This window comes from Bos indicus x Bos taurus, chromosome 3 (genome assembly GCF_003369695.1).
Source record: "Bos indicus x Bos taurus breed Angus x Brahman F1 hybrid chromosome 3, Bos_hybrid_MaternalHap_v2.0, whole genome shotgun sequence".
Classification (NCBI taxonomy): Eukaryota; Metazoa; Chordata; class Mammalia; order Artiodactyla; family Bovidae; genus Bos; species Bos indicus x Bos taurus.
The window spans coordinates 43,029,286-43,042,807 of record NC_040078.1 but is presented as its reverse complement, the minus strand read 5'-3'; the positions used below and the strand labels follow the sequence as shown (position 1 = coordinate 43,042,807).

The following is a 13,522-nucleotide window of genomic DNA, read 5'->3' as shown; positions in this document are numbered from 1 at the left end:
GTCTCTAAGTAACTGGGACACATTGCCTCTCTGAACGCTCTCATATGGGGCTTCCCAGGTGGCGCAGTTGTAAAGAATCTGCCTGCCAATGCAGGAGACTCAAGAAACACAGGTTTGATCCTGGGTCAGGAAGATCCTCTGGGGTAAGGTGGGCTACAGTCCAGGGGATCAAAAAGAGTTGGGCATGATCGAGCGTGTGCACATGCCCACACACACACACACACACTCTCAGACTATTTTTGTGGCAGTGAGTATGTATCTCCTATGAAGGTAGAGTATGTCCATGTTTTTGCCTTTTTAGAAAGCATATCTTTCTGATTTTGATGTATTGGCATCATTATAAGCACAGGTTGTATATGTGTGAACTACACATAGAGGCATACACAAACACAAACACTCTTTAAAAAAAGAGGAAGCAAAGTGGTAGTTCAGGGCATGTATTCTCACTGTTTTGTCTGGAATGGTACATGAAGATGAAGTAAGTTGCTTTGTTTAAAGGTGAAATAATTGAGATAGGTTGTTCTGCTTGTCCTGTAGAGGTTGTCTGAACCAGTGTTGTCAGAGTCACTTAGGAAGGCATTTAAAAAACAATGATCCCACCCTCAAAAAACCTGATTTCATAGTTCTGCGATGGGGCCCAGGGGTCTGTATTTTAAATATAAATTACCTTCGATGCGGCCCAGGGGTCTGTATTTTAAATATAAATTACCTTAAGTGCAGGTGTTCTACGTTTTGGAAAACACCGGTCTCTAAGGTATTTTCAAAGATAGATGTACTAAACTTGGCTTAAGAGATTCTTCTATTTTTAATGACTTGATCATGTAACTTTTAAAAGTAACTGATTTTGTATTCTAAGGTAATTTGTATAGCTTCATGACTTATAAAACAAAAGACACCTCTTCAAAATATTATGTCTGAATAAGCCAGATACTTTTAAATTCTAAATCATTGGTTATAAAAAAGAAGTATGAAAATTTTCTTTGTTGTTAAAAGATCAGTTCTTCCTTCTAAATTGTAAGAGTAGTCAAGTACATTTTTACTCTTTCAAAAACTAACACTGTAAAACAAATTCTCTCATTGTAGACTTTAGGAACAAATAAGGGCCTATTAAGTAAAAACTCCCTTTTTACCAAATATCTCATTAATGATAAAAAGGAAAAAAACCTGAGAATAACTGATTTTTCTTCCAGCTGAAAATTTAATCACAATTATATATTCTGTTATAGTTAAGTATGAATTAATTGCACAGTTCCCAATAGGTTTTAACTATACATTTATAGTATGATCCATTTAATATATATGAATAATTTTAATTAAAAACTAATGTGTATTAGAACTCAAGAAGCATATTGTGTGGGACATATTTTCATATTTTTCTAAGTGTTTAGTCCCAAAGACAGCCCCAAAGCAAAATTATGTATGTTAGATGGTTTCTAGATATGTATTACGAATTGAAAGTTTCAAATTTTCTCCTTCAGGTCAGGCAGAATCATTTGTGAGCAGGAATTCCAGAAATGCCTAGAAGTCGTTATCAATTTCACATGAAAAACTAATTCAAATTCTGCTTTTAGGGATTACAACATGGATTTTTTGACTTTGAGACATTTGATGTGGATGAATATGAACATTATGAGGTTTGTACATTTTAATTTTTTGGAAGCTATAATTTCACATTGATTAAATTGTTCTTTTATTCCTAGCACTCAGGTATTACAAATTGATTGACTGCTAAATAAAAGCATTCTGCAGTTTTCTATAGTTGTCAGCTTCATCCTTTCAGCTTTGATTATTGCCTTTGAACTAGGAGTTATCAAAATTTTAGTTAGGAAAATACCATGTCTCTCTATATTCTTTCATCAAACCTTTATTGACAGTTACTTTGAACCTTTAGTTTATAAGAAAAAACAATTTAAAAGTATAATTTGGTAGTAAAATCATGTTACTTTTATTTAAAAATCTGGGTTTTGATTAAAACAAAACCAGATTTGTGTCTTGTAATATTTTTGATTGTGTATATCTTGATTTGAAAGGTGGCTGAATGTACTCAGTTCTGAGAGTTGGTTGAATTTTTTTTTTTTACCATGGGATCATAACAAAGGGTTCCCCTAGTGGCTCAGCCATAAAGAATCTGCTTGCAATTTGTGAGATGCAGAAGAGGGGTTGGGAAGATCCCCTGGAGGAAGAAATAGCAATCCACTTTAGTATTCTTGCCTGAAAAATACCACGGACAGAGAAGACTGGCAGGCTACAGTCCATGCAGTTGCAAAGAGTCTAACATGACTGAGTGACTAAACACAGACACACACACTATTACAAAGTTTTTGAATAGTTATCTTGCCTGCTCAGCAAGGCAGTTTAGGCAAAGGCTGTGCAAGTTACATTGTGCTATAAGGAGGTGTTAGGAAAGAGCACTTCCAGGTTAGTAGAGGAGTCTTCAGTTCAGTTCACTTCAGTCACTCAGTTGTGTCTGACTCTTTGTGACCATATGAACTGTAGCACTCCAGGCCGCCCTGTCCATCACCAACTCCTGGAGTTTACCCAAACTCATGTCCATTGAATCAGTGATGCCATCCAACCATCTCATCCTCTGTCGTCCCACCTTGAATCTTTTCCAGCATGAGGGTCTTTTCAAATGAGTCAGCTCTTTGCATTGGGTGGCCAAAGTATTGGAGCTTCAGCTTCAACATCAGTCCTTCCAATGAACATCCAGGACTGATCTCCTTTAGGATGGACTGGTTGGATCTCCTTGTAGTCCAAGGGACTCTCAAGAGTATTCTCCAATACCACAGTTCAAAAGCATCAGTTCTTCAGCATTCAGCTTTCTTTATAGTCCAACTCTCACATCCATACATGACCACTGGAAAAACCATAGCCTTGACTAGACAGACCTTTGTTGGCAAAGTAATGTCTCTACTTTTTAATATGTTGTCTAGGTTGGTCATAACTTTCATGGCTGCAATCACCATCTGCAGTGATTTTGGAGCCCCAAAAAATAAAGTCAGCCACTGTTTACACTGTTTCCCATCTATTTACCATGAAGTGATGGGACTGGATGCCACGATCTTTGTTTTCTGAATGTTGAGCTTTAAGCCAACTTTCTCACTTTCCTCTTTGACTTTCATGAAGAGGCTCTTTAGTTCTTCTTCACTTTCTGCCATAAGGGTGGTGTCATCTGCATATCTGAGGTTATTGATATTTCTCCCAGCAATCTTGATCAAGCTTGTGCTTCATCCAGCCCAGCGTTTCTCATGATGTACTCTGCATATAAGTTAAATAAACAGGGTGACAATATACAGCCTTGACGTACTCCTTTCCCTATTTGGAACCAGTCGGTTGTTCCATGTCCAGTTCTAACTGTTGCTTCCTGACCTGCATACAGATTTCTCAAGAGGCAGGTCCGGTGGTCTGGTATTCCCATCTCTTTCAGAATTTTCCCCAGTTTATTGTGATCCACACAGTTAAAGGATTTGGCATAGTCAATAAAGCAGAAATAGATGTTTTTCTGGAACTCTCTTGCTTTTTCCATGATCCAGCAGATGTTGGCAATTTGATCTCTGGTTCCTCTGCCTTTTCTAAAACCAGCTTGAACATCTGGAAGTTCACAGTTCACGTATTGCTGAAGCCTGGCTTGGAGAATTTTGAGCATTACTTTACTAGCGTGTGAGATGAGTGCAATTGTGCAATAGTTTGAGCATTCTTTGGCAGTGCCTTTCTTTGGGATTGGAATGAAAACTGACCTTTTCCAATCCTGTGGCCACTGCTGAGTTTTCCAAATTTGCTGACATATTGAGTGCAACACTTTCACAGCATCATCTTTTAGGATTTGAAATAGCTCAACTGGAATTCCATCACCTCCACTAGCTTTGTTTGTAGTGATGCTTCCTAAGGCCCACTTGATCTCGCATTCCAGGATGTCTGGCTCTAGGTGAGTGATCACACCATCATGATTATCTGGGTCATGAAGATCTTTTTTGTACAGTTCTTCTGTGTATTCTTGCCACCTCTTCTTAATATCTTCTGCTTCTGTTAGGTCCCTACCATTTCTGTCCTTTATGGAGCCCAACTATGCATGAAATGTTCCATTGGTATCTTTAATTTTCTTGAAGAGATCTCTAGTCTTTCCCATTCTGTTGTTTTCCTCTATTTCTTTGCATTGATTGCTGAAGAAGGCTTTCTTATCTCTCCTTGCTATTCTTTGGAACTCTGCATTCAGATGCTTATATCTTTCCTTTTTTCCTTTGCTTTTTGCTTCTCTTCTTTTCATAGCTGTTTGTAAGGCTTCCTCAGACAGCCATTTTGCTTTTTTGCATTTCTTTTTCTTGGGGATGGTCTTGATCCCTGTCTCCTGTACAGTGTCATGAACCTTCATCCATAGTTCATCAGGCACTCTGTCTATCAGATCTAGTCCCTTAAATCTATTTCTCACTTCCACTGTATAATCATAAAGGATTTGATTTAGGGTATACCTGTATGGTCTAGTGGTTCTCCCCACTTTCTTCAAATTAAGTCTGAATTTGGCAATAAGGTGTTCATGATCTGAGCCACAGTCAGCTCCCAGTCTTGTTTTTGCTGACTGTATAGAGCTTCTCCATCCTTGGCTGCAGAGAATATAATCAGTATGCTTTCAGTGTTGACCATCTGGTGATGTTCATGTGTAGAGTCTTCTCTTGTGTTGTTGGAAGAGGGTGTTTGCTATGACCAGTGTGTTCTCTTGGCAGAACTCTGTTAGCCTTTGCCCTGCTTCATTCCGTACTCCAAGGCCAAATTTGCCTGTTACTCCAGGTGTTTCTTGACTTCCTACTTTTGCATTCCAGTCCCCTATAATGAAAAGGACATCTTCTTTAGGTGTTAGTTCTAAAAGGTCTTATAGGTCTTCAGAGAACCATTCAGCTTCAGCTTCTTCAGCATTACTGGTTGGGGCATTGACTTGGATTGGCGTGATATTGAATGGTTTGCCTTGGAAATGAACAGAGATCATTCTGTTGTTTTTGAGATTGCATCCAAGTACTGCATTTCGGATTCTTTTGTTGACCATGATGGCTACTCCATTTCTTCTAAGGGATTCCTGCTCACAGTAGTAGATATAATGGTCATCTGAGTTAAATTCACCCATTCCAGTCCATCTTAGTTCGCTGATTCCTAGAATGTCGATGTTCACTCTTGCTGTCTCCTGTTTGACCACTTCCAATTTGCCTTGATTCATGGACCTAACATTCCAGGTTCCTATGCAATACTGCTCTTTACAGCATCGGACCTTGCTTCTATCACCAGTCACATCCACAACTGGATGATGTTGTTTTTGCTTTGGTTCTGTCCCTTCATTCTTTCTGGAGTTATTTCTCCACTGATCTCCAGTAGCATATTGGGCACCTACCTAGAAGTAGTCAACTTTTCCTGAAATGTGAGACACCAGTAGACTCTGAGTAGGTTGACCATTCGTGAAAATGAGCTGTTCTGTCAAGGTTCTCCAGGGTTATAACATTTATCACTCTTCTTAGCAGGGCTTCCCTGGTGGCTCAGCTGGTAAAGAATCCACCTGCAATGTGGGAAACCTGGGTTTGATCCCTGGGCTGGGAATGTCCCCTGGAGAAAGCAAAGGCTACCCACTCCAGTATTCTGGCCTAGAGAATTCCACGGACTGTATAGTCCTTGGCTTCACAAATAGACACGACTGAGCTACTTTCACTTTCACTAGGAGGACAAGGGTAGCCCTCACATTCTGGTCTCTAGGTCAGGATGTATCTGTTCGGATATCCTGCTTACATGTTACGTTTGACACATCTGAGAAGAAACTAGTCATCTTTCACCCAAACTTGGGCTTTGGCTTTGTTCATCTGTGTGAATGGCATCACTGCTCTACTGTTCACCCAGGCTCAAGACTGAAAACATCGCTTTTTTCCCCTCCATAATCTGTTGACTATTTGAGTTCCCGTTGCTAGGGCCCCTGGGGTGTGTTTCGTCTCTCTCTTCCTCTGTGTTCTCATTTCCTTCCCCTGGCTCAGGTGTTGTGTCCTCTCTGGTAGACAATTATAACTGCTCTTTAAGAAGCCCAGGCCCTTCGCCCCTTGGTCTTTCACACACTTCACTGAATGGTCTTAAAACAGAGTTCTTGCCTTGTCTTGTCCCCACACTGGCTGCCGCTCCCATTATCTGGCTGAAATGAGGGTAAATTCCCCTGTCCTGGCATTGTTAGCTTTGGATGCAGTCCAGCCCACCTTGCTGGCCCGTCTCCTGTTTCTTCAGTCTGTGCACTCTGTGTTCCAGCCCTTCTGGGCTGCTTATTTATTGTTTCTTGAATATCTCTGCACCCTGGCTGAGCTTGTTTTCTCCAAATACCCGTCACCTTTAACATTTTCCTCTCATGTGTGTAAAATCCTACACAGATCAGCTCTCACCCTTTACAATATTCTCTCCCCCTCTATTTCATGTGTCAAGATTTGTGCTTTCTATTTTTCTTATATTATGGCTATTTGCATAAAAGCTTTATTTTCCTTACTAGATTGTAAATTCCTTGTGGACTGTACATGATTAAATGGAAAATGTGTCCTGTGTTCTTGGATAGAAAGGTTTAACCTCATAAAACTGCCACTTCTCCCTAAACTAATACATGTAGTACAATTTATTAAAAATCTCCAAAGAATTTCTTCTTCTTAAATTGTAAAAACTTTGTTATTGTGGCATTTTTATTGGGTTGGCCAAAAAGTTTGTTTGGGTTTTTCCATACGATGGTACAGAAAAACCCGAATGAACTTTTTGGTGCACCCAATAGTAGTGTCGAAAAAAAAAAGAATCCTACTACCCACCCCCATCCCACAAAGAATTGGGAACAAAACGATTGCATTTTAAGGGGGAAGGTTGAATAAATAACTTCTAGTACAGATACACCATGGAATGTTATGTAGTGATTTAAAGAAATTGACTTGAGCTATGCCACTTTTCGTGAATGATTTCTATTATATATTGATTGGAAAAAGTTGATACGGAAGAGTGCTTATAACCTTCTATTTTTTTAAACAAACAATAACAAGACCCGCCTCCACCTTGTACATATATCTGTCTATCTGTATTATATGAGCAAAGGTATCAGTAATTTCCTATGAAGCGAGTGAAGTTTAAATTGTATAGGTCCCCATTTGCATGGAATCCATTTTTGTGTTCATCATTTTGTATTCTTTTTTTGAAATGGGCCTCCACGTTAGATAAGTTTCAAGTCTCCCCCAAACCTGCATCTCTGTCCCATGTATATGAACCTGGAGAAAAATACATGGCAAAACAACTGGAGCCATTTCAATGAAAGGAGAGATTGGGGTGGAGGTTAGAGAGGGAGGAGGACAAAGACCTACCACAATAAAGAGAGAAAACTAGTTGATGATTTACTTACTCCTTTCTCTTTTTTAAAACTTTGATGGTGATGTTGAGAGTTAGTTGAAAAAGCTATTGAAAACCCTAAACATAGTTTTAACTTTATTTTTGAAAAGCACGCAACCAACTAACTAAAAATCTGATAAGAATGTGATCACATCTTAACCTGAATGAATAACAACGACCATCAGCCAGGTAATGGGAGGAGAGGAGGCAGTTGAACACTTGAAAAGTTTTCCATCAAATAACTTCCTTTTAGAGAATGATTTGTCTATTCTATCATAAAGCCTATAAAATAAAAAATCAGAAGTAGATGTGTGATCAGCAGGTAGGGGGCATTTCATAAATGCTGCTTAAGAAACAAGTGGATAAATAAAGGAACTCTTCCTGACAATCTGTGGGCCCAATCGTTTTTTGTTATAACTTGTTCCACTGTTTGCTCTACTTTAGTGAGTCTGGACATTTGGTAAACTCGTGGAATAGCTAAGTTCATATACTTCATTAGCTCTAACAAAGTCAGTATTCCAACGAAGTCTATAGTTTTCAAAGTAAAAGGGTTATTATTGATAGCAGATTATGAGAATGTAAGTCTTAGATGATAAGGAAATGCGCAAATTAAAGGTTCCAAAGGCACTTCTTGACTAAACCTCATTTAATATTTGACTCAAGAAAAAGCTTAAATTGATGATATAGCAGTTCTATGTGAGATTAAAAGGGAGTCTGTTATTTATTTATGTATTTTTGGCCATGCCGGGCTTCGTTGCTGTGCGCGGGCCTTCTCTAGTTGCGGTGAGTGGGGGTTACTCTTTGCTGCTGCATGTGGACCTCTCCTTGTGCTAGCTTCTCTTGTGGAGCACGGGCGTGGGCTTCAGTTTGCAGCACTCAGTCAGGCCCAGTAGTTGTGGCACATGGGCTGAGTAGCCCCTCAGCATGTGGAATCTTCCTGGACCAGGGATCAAACCCATGTTCCCTGCATTGGAGGTGAATACCTATCCACTGTACCACCAGGGAAATCCTAAAAGAGTCTTGTGATAAGAATGCTTCTTTTAATGTTCATGACAAGGTCAGCAGAGCATAGGAACCACTCTGCTCATTCTGCAAAAGGGTCTAGAGCAGTGCTGTCCAATAGAAATATGAGAATCATATTTGTGTATATAATATATATATTCAAAAGCTAATATCTGCATTTTAAAAAGTAAAAAGATATGATGAAATTAATTGCAATAATATGTTTTCTTTAATGCACTGTACCAGAAATAATATTTTGGCATATAATCAATGTAACAATTATTAATGAAGTATTTTATATTTCTAATTTTGAATTGAGCCTTTGAAACCCAGTGTGTAGTTTGTACTGCGGCACATCTCAGTTTGGACCAGCTACATTTCAAGTGCTTGGTAGCCAGACATAGCTAAAGTGCAGATTCTTCAAGGACAGGCTTGCCAATGAACCATCATAAATGACATGAAACCTAGGATAACGGAACAGGTTACATCTTGCAGCTTCAAGTGTTTTAATTTTTCACGTAAGAATTAATTTCAAGGCTCTATTCTATTTAGAAGGTTTGGACTAAGATATCTCAGGCTGTTACATTATTTTTATATGACTTACAAATAGTCCATTGTATAAATTATTGATAAACAAAAGTATTTTCTAAAATATGGTCTCTTTAGGTCCTTTGCCAAGCTGTTGTGGAACTATATTTTTGATCATATTTGCACTGATCAAATAGATATATTCTTGGAGCTATGCTGGGAGGATCGAAAAAGTAACTGCAACATGAGGCCCCAAAAACTTATGCTAAGAATCAGTGTCCCCTTTTCCAACAGGTTTCTTAAGGTATTCTCCAAGAACTTGAGAACTAAGAACAGTCACTCCTTTGAAATCTAACCATCAATAAGTTTATTTGAAAAATTAAAATAGACCTTTAACTCTAGGGAAAAACAGTGAAGATGAATGAGTATTCAAATTATGTATCTGTAGGTATGTGAGGGGCTTCCCTGGTGGCTCAAAGGTTAAAGCGTCTGCCTGCAACGCAGGAGACCTGGGTTAAATCCCTGGATCGGGAAGATCCCCTGGAGAAGGAAATGGTAACCCACTCCAGTACTCTTGCCTGGAGAATCCCATGGACGGAGGAGCCTGGTGGGCTACAGCCCATGGGGTTGCAAAGAGTCAGACACAACTGAGCGACTTCACTTTCACTTTCTTTCAGGTACGTGAGGATGTGTATCCTCTCTAGCAGTAAAGCTTAGTAAATATTCAAAGTATAGGAAAATATTCTGTTTGTAAGACCCTGAAATAACACCCACATACAGAATCTGCCTTCGGTCAACTTCTGTTCCTTTGTGGGGAACTATCCTTACTGAGTAAGACCTTGTTTAAATACCACCGCTCACTAATGATGCCCTCTTAAGCAGTTGTTATTCATCAAAGAGAAATTGAATTACATCTTTAGTTTCTTATTTTGATTGTCCCCTAAACAAGATGGGACTTTCCACTACTTACGAGAAGGCTTGCTATATTGTTGATGTCCCTTTGTTGGGCATACACAGATGGCTCACAGAGCAGCATCCTATTTCTAGTTGTGGGGAGGGGAGAGAGAGAGAAATGCAAAGAAATGGAGCTTCCATGGCAGCATTTGGAGTTGCCTCATCAGTGTGCCTTACATTTATGACTGCATCTAGAATTTGGCCTATGCAACTTTGAGGAGCTGCTTTAAATATCTTTTTGGGATCAGCTATTTGGAGAAGACTCTTGAGAGTCCCTTGGACTGCAAGGAGATCCAACCAGTCCATTCTGAAGGAGATCAGCCCTGGGATTTCTTTGGAAGGAATGATGCTAAAGCTGAAACTCCAGTACTTTGGCCACCTCATGCGAAGAGTTGACCCATTGGAAAAGACTCTGATGCTGGGAGGGATTGGGAGCAGGAGAAGGGGACGACAGAGGATGAGATGGCTGGATGGCACCACTGACTTGATGGCCGTGAGTCTGAGTGAACTCTGGGAGTTGGTGATGGACAGGGAGGCCTGGCGTGCTGCGATTCATGGGGTCTCAAAGAGTCAGACACGACTGAGCGACTGAACTGAACTGAAGAGCTTCAAGTTAATGTAAAACCTACTTCAAAAGCTAAAAGATTGCTTTGACTTCTTTCTTTGAGCTATTTCCTTTCTGCCATTATGTTTTTCCTCCATAAGTCATCCCTTTATTTTGAGAAAAAATGCTTTCTATGAAATAATTTTATCAATATGAGGATATTTCCCAGAATATCAAGTAATTATTAACTTGATCTGGTGCTTTTATGTGCTGGCAAACCTGGGGCGTTTCTTTACCACGGGTTACTTGATGGAGGTGGGTGGAGCTGGGTTTGGCTTCGGCAGGCCTGATGACAGGCAGGCTGGCTCCTGCTGATCTGAGTAGAGTCACAGTACAGGGCTTCCTCTTGTTTTCTCTGGTCACGGCACATGTGGAAAATGTGACTGTATTTGATCAGCACTGTGTGATCATAGTTCACAGCTTTCGGCGACTGGCCTGGGATCCCAGGCTGCCCCAGCCCCAGCCCAGGCAACTCCATTCTGTTAAACTGATTGGGAGGCTTTGTTCTACAGAAATAAGGTATGCAGGTCAATGTTTGATATATGAGAACCAAGAAGCTGCATCACACTCTTTATGGCTTCAATTTGGTAGCTTTTCAGTTAATTTATTGAACAGACATTTATCAAGTACTTCCTATTTGCTCAGTATATTTGCTAGGCCAATATTTTTTTTCAGAAGGTGCCCTGTAATTTCGTTTCTCCATGGGTGGGTTTAGAGACTTTGTTCTTATCAGCTGCTGTCATACATTCCATGTATTCTTGTGCCTCATTCTGCAGGTGTTATCATGTTTGACCCTTCCTACACACTTCCCTCTTTATGATCGTCAGATTGTCTATGCAGCGTTTCTCGCTGATCTATGACAGGCTGAATGTGGAAAGTTTTGCTTCTGAGACTCTAGCAATTCATAAGTCATAGTTATTGCTATCATCGCCTCTTCTAGAAAGTGATTTCACATTTTCTTGGCTGCATTGCAATGGAGCCCATCTGGGGACTGTGAGAAAGTGTCAGTAGATTCTGAATGCTTGGGACTGGCTGGGATTTTCTTGGTCCTTGGGTGTCTTCCATCAAGTCTCCACATCACTCTCAGAGACCATGTTTTAGAACTTAAGTCTGCTTATATCACTCCCCTGCTTTAAGTCCTCCATGGGCTCTACCCTCAGGTAGAGTGTGGAGGAAACGCATGCCCCTGAGTGCAGCACAGAAAGCCCTCTGGACATGGGCTTTGCCATCTTCCCCGTTTGTCCTTTTGCCTTCCTCCTCACACCCAGTCTGCATAGCTTCCTGGGTGGCAGTGTTTCTGCATACTTTTGTGCCTTCACACATGTTCTTGTTTCCTGTTCCTCCTCCTTGTGACCTTTTCTCCCCTGCACACAATATTTATCTATTTGCATGTCTTAAGCCTTGGACGGCAAGGAGATCAAACCAGTCAATCCTGAAGGAAATTAACCCTGAATATTCATTGAAAGGACTGATGCTCATGCGCCGATACTTTGGCCACCTGATGCAAAGAGCCGACTTATTGGAAAAGACCCTGATGCTGGGAGAGATAGAGGGCAGGAGGAGAAAGGGGGTGGCAGAGGATGAGATGTTTAGATAACATCACTGACTCAATGGACGTGAATTTGAGCAAACTCCAGGAGATAGTGGAGGACAGAGGAGCCTGACATGCTGGAGTACATGGAATCCCAAGGAGTTGGATACGACTTAGCAACTGAAAAACAACAAAAACAACACAGTCATTCTTAACTCGATGGGAGCTCTTCTCACACAGCCTTGTGTGATGCTCTGTTTACACACCTGTGACATCCCTGCACTCTGGGTACTTGAAGTCAAGAACCGTGTCTCACTCATTTTTGTATCAATAAGTAACCCAGTAGCACAGAATACTCATAGTGGGCTGTCATTAAATGTTTATGAAGTGAAAGAACTAATGAATAAATGAGCGAATGAGTTCTAAAAGCAGGAGTATAACACATTTCAAGATATTTTATATTATCTGTTAAAACTAACTACTTTTCAATAGCAAATGAGCAAGACATATTAATTAAGAATCCACTTTGATTTTGTAGTGACACTCCAGGGAGAAAATTTATTGATTACGATAGGCAACTTCTTGAAATGACATTTCTTTTTTTTCATTACCAGCCAATCTATGAAGCAAGAGTGAGTTGTTATTTTCTTTTTTTAAAAAAACCCACTTATTTGCAACACAGATTGCTAGATATTGTAATCTTCAATCAGGGCTAGCATGTAATGTCAGTTTAGTTTAATATATGAACAGAGACTGTCCCCAGGTTGACTATGTCATTCTTCATTGCAGTTTAATAAGTAAATTGTCAAATGATCAGGTGGGGTAAATGCCCAATATTGCCCTTTTGTATATACCTTGAAAATAAAGTTTGTCAGGACTCTTCTCTCTCAGTGTGTTACCTCAGGTCAAGGGCAGGAATATTTGTTGAACATCTGACATATGAGGTTTCAAGGCTTTGCTTTCAATTAGAATTTGTATAGCAAATTAGAATGTTATCTAATGCTGCTTCAGCGCTCAGCTTTCTTCACAGTCCATCTCTCACATCCATACATGACCACTGGAAAAACCCTAGCCTTGACTAGATGGACCTTTGTTGGGTGTTCATTGGAAGGACTGATGCTGAGGCTGAAACTCCAATACTTTGGCCACCTCATGCGAAGAGTTGACTCACTGGACAAGACCCTGATGCTGGGAGGGATTGGGGGCAGGAGGAGAAGGGGACGACAGAAGATGAGATGGCTGGATGGCATCACCGACTCGATGCACATGAGTTTGGGTGAACTCCGGGAGTTGGTGATGGACAGGGAGGCCTGGTGTGCTGCGATTCATGGGGTAGCAAAGAGTCGGACACGACTGAGCAATTGAACTGAACTGAACTGAATGCTGCTTGCTTTGTTCTCTGTGAATGAAAAAACTGGGGGAGAAAAAAAAAAGACGTGAAGTTCTGGCACTGTAGTTTTGAATTCCTGTCATATGACTGGGTCAAGCAAGCTCCAGAATGCAGGTATATGAGCATGTCCTCACACTTGGAGGGA

The 13,522-nt window shown here is 40.3% G+C and overlaps 1 protein-coding gene across 8 annotated transcripts in view; it reads left to right on the top strand.

The window, feature by feature from the left end:
- Window positions 1–13,522, top strand: part of CDC14A (cell division cycle 14A) — a 190,951-nt gene that overhangs the window by 91,963 nt on the left and 85,466 nt on the right. For all 8 annotated transcript variants that reach the window (XR_003510288.1, XM_027536391.1, XM_027536393.1 and 5 more), the window contains one exon: window positions 1,572–1,634. Coding sequence is in view for 7 of the 8 variants with exons in the window: in XM_027536391.1 (XP_027392192.1) it covers window positions 1,572–1,634 (63 nt within the window). In the remaining variant the exon portion in view is untranslated. The remainder of the gene's footprint in view (window positions 1–1,571; window positions 1,635–13,522) is intronic.